The 12,080-nt window shown below is 49.9% G+C and overlaps 1 protein-coding gene across 3 annotated transcripts in view; it reads right to left on the bottom strand.

The window, feature by feature from the left end:
* The window catches only part of PPARGC1B (PPARG coactivator 1 beta), a 126,567-nt gene extending 122,218 nt beyond the window's left edge, over nt 1-4,349 (bottom strand). For 2 of the 3 annotated variants that reach the window (XM_033180549.1, XM_033180550.1), the window contains exon 1: nt 2,600-4,336. In XM_033180549.1, the coding sequence (XP_033036440.1) occupies nt 2,600-2,677 (78 nt within the window). In that variant the 5' untranslated portion in view covers nt 2,678-4,336. Of the gene's footprint in view, nt 1-2,599 lie in introns of all 3 variants that reach the window. The other variant, XR_004429987.1, reaches the window with a different exon arrangement.
* Nucleotides 4,350-12,080: the final 7,731 nt, after the last annotated feature.

Genomic DNA, 12,080 nt, shown 5'->3' with positions numbered 1-12,080 from the left:
GATTCTCTTGCGTCACCACCAGCCCCATTTGACAGATGGAGGAAATGAGGCTCGGAGAGTTCAAATGGCTTGCTCCGGGGTCACCCAGCCAGAGAGTGGGGAAGGTGACTCCACTCAGGCCTTCTGACTCCAAGTCCAGTGCTATTTCGAGGTAACACACAGGACCTGGAGTCAGGAGCCCTGGGTGGCTCTGTCACCCTCTGGCTGCATGGTCCCATACAAGCCGCTCACCCCTCACAGCCTCTTTCTCCAACTGTAAAATGAGGAGGCGCACACTGGGCCCGCCCAGGTCCTGTTCCGGCTGGGCTCTCCGAGCCTTCTAGGGGCGGCTCAAAGCTCATCCTATCAATTACATTTCCCAAGTTGGGCCGGCCAAGATCACCAGAAGATCCTCCGCCTGTCACGTGGTTAAATAAAAAAAAAAAAAGCAAATGTCCCAGATTAACTTTCACTGCACTGCTCCTGCTAACACCTGATTATTCAATTTTCTAGTTTCCTTGGGTGAAATATTTCTGCTAGCTAGGCTCGCTGGGCAGCTAAAGGGCAAAATAATTAATTATTGCTGAGCCAAACACTGAAGATCCAGTTAAAATCCGGGGTATGGTCCAAAGCGGACAGTTCTTGACATGGGTCCCTGAACGAGTCTCTGGCTATTTCAGGCCTCCCTCATCCGCATTTCAGCCAAGAGATTCGGAGACGCCCCCGGGCAATTTCGAGATCTGGGGACACAATCTTCCCAGGAGCGACTCTGCCTCCTCCCGCACTCAGTGCCCGCTAGCCCCAAGCTGTCGGCTCTTGGGGTACTGAGGCTGGGACCCGCCTTCGGCGCAGACACCGGCGCGGGGCGTGTGACGGAGCCCGGCGACGACGGCGGGAGCTCCACCGCAGTTTCGTCAGAGGTAAAGGTACGCGCCCGGCGCGCGCGGCGTGTGCATACACACACACACACACGCACACGCGCGCGCAACCTGCTCAGCACACATTCCCCCCGACCTCGAGAAGCGCAATCACACGCCACTAGCCCCTCCGGCCTCAGCCCCGAACCCACCCGAGCGCGCCCGCCACCGACCACGCGGCCCCGCGGCTCCCCTACGCAGCGGCGTCTGCAGCGGGCCAGAGTCGGCCTGCCTCCCGCGTGGCGGGCTTCCTCTCGGCGACACCCTGCCACGCCACGCCGTCCCAGCCGCCAGCCCGAAGTCGCCACCCGGAGTCCGCCCGGAGCTGAACGTCTCGGCTGCGGCGTCCCCTCCAAGTCGCGTTTCACCGCAAGGAGTCAGCTTGCAAGCCTCTCCCCGCCCACCCGGTCCCATGACAGCTGCTGCCGCCCAAAGACAGGCAGATTATAACAAGAAGCAAAGTTTCCCTCTCTCTCCTCCCACCTCCCTCCCCCCATCTCCGCCTTCCCCCTCCCTTCCACTGTTATGCAAAACGGGCCGGCACCGGCGCTCCCACTCCAGGTACCAAATCAGCCCCCGCGAGCCGCGCCCGGTTCCGCCGGCCGCCCCTCTCCGTGCCCAGGCGTGTGCCAGCACCCGGGGACTCCTCCGAGGTTCCGCCGCATCCCCAGCTTCCCGATGACCCGCAGCCAGGCGCCCAGAGAAAAAGCCCTAACTCTGGAGCCAAACTTTATGCTTGCAACAGGCATTGGGTGGGGAAAATGGGGGAAGGGGTGGGGGGCGCGCACGCCTCGTGCTGACATTTTTGGTGGCTGCTTGTCCCAGCAGCACCCCTCTCCCAGTCTCCAAGCCACCAGCTTCCTCGCTCCCCCGCGCCCCGGCACACCAGAGCACCCTCTCCTGTCACGCGCGCGTCGCCAGTGGGGCTCCCGGGCTCAGCCAGAGCCTGGGACTCCGCCTCGCCTTCCCTTCCCCCAGCATCGTGGAGCGCGCACCGGGGCCGCGCACCGCAGGGGGACCCAGGCGCCCCCAGACAGTCCTTCCGCCCCCATCCAGCCTGGCTTTTCCCCCCAGGGGGCTCCGCCCGATAGCGAAACCAGGAAGACGCTGTCTCCGCCCGCATGTCCACGTGCCCCGCAGACCCCTATGCCTTTAGCCGGCAACTGGCAGGAAACTCCGCGCTGCGGGCGCGGGTAGAAAACCTAGGGGGGCCAGTAACAGCACTCGGGTGACTAGAGCCTGGAGGACTAGGGTACTCCGGAGACCGGAGCAAGCACCCGTGCCGGGGCCACAAGTCCACGTGAAAGTACGGCAGCAAGTGCCGGAGCTGCCGGGAGCTGACGGCGCGCCTCCAGCACCCAGCGCCAGCCTGAGAGTACCTCACACCGTGGCGCGCCTACACCTCCCAAAGGAAGCGCGGTACCCCCCAGGTCTGCCCGCGGGGGGGCAGACTCCAAGCGGCCAAAGCTAGACCCTCCCCAGCGGCAGTAGCGCCCCCAGCGCTCCAGCACGCGCCGGGAAACCTCCAGCTCCCTGCCCCGGTAACGAAGCGCATCGCAGGGCGCCTGGAAGGGGGCTCTGCAGCCTGGAACCCCCAGTTACCCCAGGGCGCCCACCGCTGCCTCCCGGCCTCCGCGGCTGCGGCTGCGCTCCCCGCAGCTCAGCACCCCTGGCCCTGGGCCTGCAGCCCCGGCCGGCCGTACCTGCGTGTCAGCGAGATAGTTGAGGAAGAAGGAGGAGAGCTCTTCGTCCAGCAGCGCGCCGCAGTCGTTCCCCGCCATCTTCCAGCCGCGGCTGCAGCGTGCGGCGGAGTCAACGCCGAGCCGGCCCGAGGGGAGGGAGCCAGCGAGCGAGCGAGGGAGGAGGGAGGAGGGAGTGAGGCCGGCGGGAGGCGGAGGGCGGAGCTCGAGCCCCCGGCTGCCGCAGGGCCGCTGGCTGCGGGGGCGGGGCCGCGTGGCGCCCGCGGGAGCCGGGGGTCGCTCACCCACTTTCCTGCGCCGCGTCTGGCCCCGCGACCGGCTCCCCGCAGCCCTCAGCAGGGGGTAAAGCACAGGCAGCCGGGTGGCGGTGCCCCAGCCAGCAGCCGGATGCCTGCGCAGCAATGCGGGCAGCCCCCGGCTCCTGCCAGAACGAATCACGTTGCGTTAGCGCTGGGCGGACCCTGCGAAACAACCTGCTTCTTCTGCACAGCTGGGGAAACTGAGGCTCAAGAAGGCATAGGACCTCGTTTGAAGCTACAGCGCACATCAGTTGCAGGAAGGGAAAGCTCAGGTCATACTCCCCTGGAGGATTGAGTTTCTCTACCCAGGCTACAAGGCCAGAGAAGGAGGGAGAAATACCATAGATCAAAAGAAAAGAAATCAAGAAAGTCTCCTTGGAGGAGGAGGCATTTTTATCTTTTACTTGAAGGGTGCGTTTGCCTATATTCTGTGCTAAACCTGATCATATATGTCTCTCTCCCATCGTCCCCAATACCCGTCCCCAAAAAAACTCCAATGAGTTCTCTTACCAATGCCCACAATGCACGAAGGGGCTGGGCTCCTGCCAGCCTCCGCAGGCCCACTCACAACGGGCTTGTACACCCAGCAGCCATTCACCTAGTAATCTCTTCAGGGCATCTTGCCCTATTACCCCTCGGACTGTCAAGCTGTTTCCTCTCCTTCCACTCCCACCATCATGGGCTCCCTTAGCTCCATCAGCAGGCCTTTTTTCTCTAAAAGCTGGTCATAGTTGCCATTTTACATTTGTTGCAGTGAAGACTTAATCTTTGTATCTGTCTTACAAGACGCTAACATCATGAAAGCAGGGCCTAAATCTGCTTTTGCACTTGCTGTATCTGCAATTCCTGGCACACAGTAGGCACTTAATAGGTGATGTGTTAACTGAAAAGGCTGGAGAATTTTGATTCTCTGCCACCACCACCACGCATTATACAGATAAGGAAACTGACTGTCAGTGTGTACATGGAGTGACTGCCTGAGCCAGAACCAGAACTCAAACCTCCTGACTCCAACCTTAAACTCTCATCATCATGCCCTGTTGTTTGCCAGACAGGAGATGAGGGCACTGCCTAGATGAAGGCAAGAAGGCGGGAAGCTTTAGGTCTGTTTTATTGGGCACACCTGCCTCCTGCCCTCCTCCCACCCGACACTCATAAGGGCTGCCCCACCCTGCCCACCTAGCAAGGGCTCCCTTCCAGCAGGAGAAGGAAACAGAGGGAGAGTCCCCAGCACACCTGCTGAGACTTGAACACCAGGGCAAAAGCTTCCTTCTCCAGTCTGAGGTTCCCAGAACCGCAGGGCGTGATTTCACTCTTTGGGCTTAAGGCCAGTGTGCTTTTAAGGAACAATGCATTCCAACAGAGAGCCTGCCTCTAGCCTCAGAGCCCTAGACTAGGAGTCAGGAGTCCTGGGTCCTGTTTCAAACCCTGCATCTGGATACTGGAACATCTGGTTCCAGTATCCAGCAATTCAGGGGGTGAAGAGCATGGGCCCTGGAGTCACACTGCTTGATTTGGAACGACAGCAAGTCATTTAGTCTCGGGCCTCGGTTTCCTCATCTACACAAATGGGGACCAAAAAACTACCTACTTCATAGGAATGTTTTGATGATTGAGGAGATAATATATGTAAAGTGCTTGGCCCAGTGCCTGACCTCATGGAGAATATGCTAAGCACTCTGTTCTGTTTCCCTTCTGTTAAAATGGGAATAAGAAATATATATCCCTTGAAGGCACTAGCCAATGTTACTTGCCTTTTTTCCAGCACTTACAGGCTGCTGACTTACTTTGGACTCCACAACATTCAGATTTGAATCCTGGTGCAAACTAGCTATGTGCCCTTGACCAAGGGCACATAACCTCTTTGAGCCTCAGTTTCTCCATCTGTAAAGTGGGGATAGCAATGGTACTGCTTGCTCCACATAGGGATCTTATGAGGATGGATTGAATGAAACACTGCAATTCATGTAAAGTCAGTTGCCTGGCCCTGAATCTTGCAGGCAGGAAATGCCCATCATCACTATCATCACCAACATCACCAATGTCATCGCCATTAGCGCTAAGGACTTGAACTCTCCCAAGACCCCATTTTTTTGCTACTCCCTTGGGCACCAGAGTCAGAGTCCTGTGGGATGGTTTCCGGAGATGTCCCTTCCAGGCCCAGCCTGGCTCCTGACTGGTGGTGTGTCCTTTACAGCCCAGAGGCCAAACTTTGGATGACCAAACTTTGAAGTGTTCCCAAAGCCAGCCATCTCTAGCCTTGGTCCTTGCAGAGCTGCCATTCAGGGAAGGCCTGACAGCACTTTCTCAGAGGCTTTTTTGTTTTTAAAACTCTCATGTTGGTAGAAAAGCCACACATTGCCCAACGTCAAGGACTTTCTCGCCAATCACTATATCCTCACAACAGTCTTCTGGCTGGCAAGAAACTTAGGTGAGAAAGGGCCTCACCTGAGATATCTAGCCTCCTTTTCAAAAGCATATTGTCCCAGAAATTCCTTCATCACAGGTCGCTCACAGAGTCTCAGCCTCATGGAGGAATTTGAAGTTCCTCTGGCCCGTGGAAAAATGTGAAGTTCTTAACTGAGATTAAAAGTCCTGGCCTGGGTGTGGTGGCTCATGCCTATAATCCCAGCACTAGAAGGCTGAGGCCAGAGGATCACTTGAGTCTAGGAGTTTGAGAACAGCCTGGGCAACACAGGGAGATCCCATCTTTACAAAAAAAACCAAAAAAAAAATTAGCCAGGGCTTATGGTGCACACTCATGGTCCCAGCTACGTTGGAGGCTAAGATGGGAGCATCACTTGAGCCCAGGAGGTTGAGGCTGTAGTGAGCTGTGATCATCACTGCCCTCCAGCCTGAGACCCCATCTCAAAAAAAAAAAAAGCCCTCAAAAAGCCTGAGGTGCTAGATGATCTTGTGCCATTTGCTTCTCTTCTCTGAGGCCATTTTCTTATCTATAAACTGAAGGAGCGGCCTGGCCTGGTGGCTCACACCTGTAATCCCAGCACTTTGGGAGGCCGAGGCAGGTGGATCACCTGAGGTCAGGAGTTCGAAAGCAGCCTGGCCAACATAGTGAAACCCCATCTCTACTAAAAATACACAAATTAGCCAGGCATGGTAGCAGGTGCCTGTAATCCCAGCTTCTCGGGAGACTGAGGCAGGAGAATCACTTGAACCCGGGAGGCGAAGGTTGCAGTGAGCCTAAGGATAAGAGAGAAACTTCGTCTCAAAAAAAAAAAAAAAATAAATAAATAAATGAAGGAGTGGTCAGTTGGGTGCACTATAGCCTGGGGACAAAAGCGAGCCTTCTTCTCAAAGGAAAAAAAAAAAAAGAAGAAGGAGCAGACCAAGCGCAGTGGCTCACACCTGTAATCCCAGCACTTTGGGAGGCCGAGGCAGGCTGATCACGAAGTCAGGAGATCTAGACCATCCTGACTAACAGGGTGAAACCCCATCTCTACTAAAATTTTTAAAAAATTAGCTGGGTGTGGTGGTACCTGCCTATAATCCCAGCTACTAGGGAGGCTGAGGCAGGAGAATTGCTTGAACCCAGGAGGCAGAGGTTGCAGTGAGCTAAGACTGTGCCATTGCACTCTAGCCTGGGCAACAGAGCAAGACTCTGTCTCAAAAAAAAGAAAAAAGAAGGAGCTAGCCTAGATGAACCTCTGCAGAGTCCTGCATCCCAAATGTTATGGCGGTTTATAGACATCAATCAAAACTTAGAGCTTTTCTGTTCTGAGCATGTGCCCAGCGCCTGAGTTTATTACATCTCTAATCCTTCTAGCAACCCTCCGTAGGGTAAATCGTGATGTCCATTTTATGACTGAAGAAACAAAAGTTTAAAAGGGGTTAAAGTGATTGGCCCCGGACTACATAGAGACAACAGCTCAGATTTGAACCCAGGTGTGTACACAGTCCAAGCTACACACACTGGAAAGGGAGGGTGAAAAATCTCATAGCATCTAACCTCCCCATGAAAGCTAGAAGGGCAGCACATGTCCTGTTTGATAACTTCCAAGTGAAGGGCAATAATAATGCCAAGCTTTGACATTGTGTGGCATGACTCCTATCTTCTCTGCCTTTTTTTATCAGCCTCGCCTCCCTCAAGATTAGTGAAAGTGAGCCTTGTGCATACCTAGTGCAAAGCGCAGAGATCGCCAGGCTCCATGGAAATGGCTACAGCAAAATGAACCTATTTGACTTGAGTATTTTAGTCACTACCGACAAATGCTCAAAAGTTGAAACATCAGCATTTTCTCCTTTCCGATAGCAAGATAATGCTTTATTCAGACACTACATACAGCTGTGGTTCTCAAACTCTGGAGGGCATGACAGTCACTTGGGCTCTACCGCCAGAGATTCCAATTCAGGAGGTCTGGGGTGGGCCCAGGAATCTGTGCTTAATAGGCTCCCTTAGGTGACTCCACTATAGGAGATGAGACACCATTCAGCAGATATGTAGTGAGCAGCTATGTGCCACCCACTGCGCTAGATGCCATGGATAAATTGGTGAACACAACAGCCGCCATCTCTGCCCACATTCTGTTCAACGCAACTGCTTAGTAAATTTGTGTTGAATGAAGGAGGGAGGTAGGACATGGGTCTTGATAAACGCAGAGGCTTCCTGCCAGCCACCCACGATTCTGTGATTCTGTGACCCAGGCCAGGGAGCCAGATGCTCATCTATTTCCCAGCTTCTGTCCAGGAGGCAGGGACTCAGGCCAAGAGGAACTAAAAAGCTGCCTGCTTTGTATTGTTGATGCTGAAAACCATCTCCACCTCCCATTGAATGATAGAACTTTAGAACTGTGGAGGGGCAGTGGAAAGGTGTTTTCCACCAGCTTCACTGTATAGGTAGAGGAATGTGGCTGAGGTCACATGGCCCTTTAGTGGCAGAGCCAGAACTGGAAGCCAGGGCTTCAGATGGTGTGTGGAGTGCTCAGGTGGCTTCTATAGGATGAACTTCTCCTCAGGGCTGATCCTTTAGAACAACATCAGCTAGATGGTAGCATCTGAGGGTCTCAGAGTCAATGACTGGGGCCTTTGACACTTGAAAGCCCATGAAGCAAGGCTCTTCTTTGTGTTTAGCAATGCTCTCTTCTTCCTGTAGGGTTAACCTATGAACTCACCAGTGCATTTGGGGGAAATAGCTAGCAGATCACTTTCTGTTTCATAGGCTACAAGTGATTAAAGCGCTTTCAAATCAGCAGGTAAGGGGCATTAGCAGCTATAATGTCAGCTATTACTGTTTCCCAGTTTTGCAAGAGCCCCATAAATCCTCCTCCTTCATCCTCCTCAGCCCCATAAATGACTGCACAGAGCACGGGAGCAACAAAATTAGATAGGGATAGAAAAGTGTGCTTTTTCCTTATCTACTCACGGAGCAAAAGATCCTAGACAGGACCCTCCTTATGCCCATTTAATAGATGGATAAACAAAGGCCCATAGATGAGAGTTCTTTCTTTTCTAGAGAGATACAAATTCTATCAGGTTATTATTTAAATATATATATACACATTTTATATATATATACACACACACATTAGAATGATGTATATTTGTGTCAGAACAGCAACATTTAAAGAGACAGTCACCTGACATTAAAGGGCAATTTAGTTTATATTTAGTTATTTCTAAACTAAATGTAGGGCACCTATGAAATAAGCAAATGGAAAGAATACCTGAGTACCTGTTGTTCTTTATACTTTGTCTCTTACTGGCTTTGGGATCTTGGGAAAACCACTTCTTGGTAAGGGTTATCCTATCTGTTGTACCTGACCTAGAGTTTTTTCAATTATATATTTTTATTATATATAATATATAATATTTTATATTTTAATTATATATTTTTATTTAGAGACAAGGTTTCATTCTGTCACACAGACTGAAGTGCGGTGATGTGATCACAGCTCACTGTAGCTTCAAGTTCCTGTGCTTAAGTGATCCTCCCTGCTTAGCCTCCCAAGTAGTAAGGACAATAGACATACCACCTTGTCCAGCTAACTTATTTATGTTTTTGTAGAGACAGGGTCTCATTCTGTTGCCCAGGCTGGTCTCAACTGACCTAAAGTTTTGTGTGGATCAAATTCAGTTTACACAGGACTGTGAACTTTACATTCATTATCCTAAGTCATCAATAATGCTCCTTTGGCGAATTTATCCTGAGTGATCCAAAAGATAGGAAAATGACAGCATGACGTTTATTCATCCTTTGATCAACAGATATTTTTAGATTCTATTGGGTACCAGGTATCACGCTACAGGTCCACAAATGGTGACTACGATGCAATCTTACTGTCATGTAACTCACAGCTCTAATCTCTACAATGTGCATGGGAGCACTGCATGTCACCATGCAACTTGGTAGTGTGTAATGAGTCCTTCAGTGAAGAAAGTTGGGGACTGGAGACTGGAGGGGTTGAGGGACAAGTTAGGAGTTGGAAAAGGAGTCTAGGGGAGCGGGAGTTCCCGAACCACAATAACAGAAGTAGCAGGAAGGAAATGGAGGAAGGATGGGTTAAAGCCTTATTTTAGAGTGGGAATCCATTGGCTTTGGCAATAGGTTAGAAGTGGTGAGGGAATAAAAGGAAAGGGTCAGGACACACAGTTTCTGACTGTGTGGATGGTGATCTTAGAAGAAAGGTAGCTCAGAGGAAAGTCTCCCAAGGGAAACTTTTCAGATGACTTAGGAACATCCAAAGGAAAACACCCCAGGGGAGCACATTGGTGCCAAGCAAAAGCTTGGAAATAACTTCAACATCCAGCAAGGCAGAACAGTTCAATCCCACACCTAGTGACAGACAGACAGAAACTCACATACATGCACGGAGAACCGTTCACCTCAGTACTGTTAATTATGATAAAAATACAGGGTACCAAAAAAATGAACTGCGGTGAGATCTCACAATGGAATATTAGATGATAGTGAAAATAAATAACATCTCCACGATTCCACACAGATACCTCTCAAAAAGAGTGAGTAAGACAAACAAGCAGCCTAGGGATACATACAGTATGATGCCATTTATGCAATATTTTAAAACACGTAACAATACTCCATAATATTGGTCAATGCATGTATACAAAGTAAAAGCATAAACATGGGACAATGAAGACACAGATCAATGTTAGGAAAGTGAGAGGAGATGGGGAACTAGGGCTGGCTGCCCGGGTGTGTCACCTGTACAGTAGCATTGAGATCTGTACTCGGAAGGGCTCTATGCTTGGTTTAATGCTCTGCTGTTGCTGTCTTTAAATTCATAATGATTTTTGAATAATGCATTTTCATTTTGCACTGGGCCCTGAAAATTATATAGTCCATCCTGGGGTGGACTTAAGTACATCATGCAGAAGAAAGCTCCAACTGTACCTGTAAATATATCTTTATTTTTTTTAAGAGACAGGGTCTCGCTATGTTGCCCAGAATGGAAAGTCATAGCTATTCACAGATGCCATTCCTCAACTAATCAGCATGGGAAGTTTGACCTGCTCCATTTCCAGCCCGGGCTGGTTCACCCCACATTAGACAACCTGGTGGTCCCTTGCTCCCAGGAGGTCATCATATTGATCCCAAACTTAGTGCAGATGCCTAACCAGCATAGCACACCACAGCCTAAAATTCCTGGGCTCAAGCGATCCTCCCACCTCAGCCTCCCAAGTGAGTAGCTGGAACTATAGGCACACACCACTATGCCAAGCTTAGAAATATTTTTTAAATATCAATATTTGTTAAATATGTGTGGTATATTGTTCCTTGAGATTTTCTGTATGATTAAAATATTTCATGATACAAAAACTATGAAGGTGTAGTGGTTTACTTACTTGACGAAATACTCTGCAGAAGGTAGAAAGCTATATAAAAGAAATGTGTAACATTGTCTTCTGAATTCAGCTCCTTAAAAATAAAAAAAAACATTGAGTGAAAAAAGATGATAAAATATATATAAAAAGGTTACAGCTGTATGCATAAATGTACACATAAAGTGTGTATGTTAGAATGACATTAAGCAATGTGAACAAATGAGACATGATTAGGGTGGCAGAAAGAATTTCTTTTATTAATAATATTTTCATTTGTGCTGTTACAATTTTGTTTTTATAATAAATAAAATATAACTTACTAGCTTCTTTCTAAATAAAAACCAACCCCTCTGATAACTATGTTGCAAATGTGTTATTTAAGTAACAGATATATATGGGAACAGGGACATTTTGGAGACCCAAGCAAGGGGTAACTACGATGGTGGAACTTCAGGACTCCGCACCAAAATGAGCTCTGAACTGGGAGTCAGGGTGGAGTTCCACTCTGGCTGGCACTGAACCCACAGTTGGATGGATCTTCTGTCCACTCTGAGGCTCACAATCCCACTCTGCACAGTGATGGACTTGAACTGGATCATTTGTCCCAAATCTCTTGCAGATGGGCATCTCCCCAGGGCCTCTGCTCTGACTATGAAAAGCTCTGATTCCCTCTCCCATTTGTGGAAGAAGTCACCTGGGCCATGTGTAGTTTGGCAGCAGAGGTGGTTGGGGTCAGGATGTTGAGAGGAGAATCCAGGTCAGTAGGCCACCCCGGGAGCATTTTACATGGGGTAGAATCTCCTTGGCTTCTAGAGCAGCCAGGAGGACTGCAGAATCCCAGGGAGTGGGCATGGCGTCACAGGCATGGAAAGGTACAGAGAGCATGACATGGCATCATGGGCACAGCATCATGGATGCAGCAGAGCATCATGGGCACAGATCTTAGGTATAGCAGAATATCACAGTCACAGCCCTGGTTTCCTCAGCTTCCCCAGGAATCCTGACAGACACCTGAGGGGGAAAAACATAAAAGGAATATTCTCCCTTCTGTCAGAGTTGTTTTATTATTTCATTTTAATATTAGAAATTATTTTAAATTACACAAGTAACACAACTATTTTATCCTTGTATAAAAATTGGAAACAACAGAGAAAGGACAAGGCTCTGTGACCATTCCCTTGCTAGAGGTACCCACTATGAGTGTTTCATGAGTGGACTTCTAGAACTTTTTATTGATTTACACTCATTTATGTTCATAGAGAAACTCAAGGTTTTGTTTGGGAGATTTTGTTTTTGTGAGAACAGCATCTTTTTTTTTTTTTTTTTTGAGATGGAGTTTCACTCTTGTTGCCCAGGCTGGAGTGCAATGGCATAATCTGGGCTCA

This window comes from Trachypithecus francoisi, unplaced genomic scaffold (assembly GCF_009764315.1).
Source record: "Trachypithecus francoisi isolate TF-2019V2 unplaced genomic scaffold, Tfra_2.0 Lachesis_group2, whole genome shotgun sequence".
Taxonomy (NCBI): Eukaryota; Metazoa; Chordata; class Mammalia; order Primates; family Cercopithecidae; genus Trachypithecus; species Trachypithecus francoisi.
This window is presented reverse-complemented; position numbering and strand designations above follow the sequence as displayed.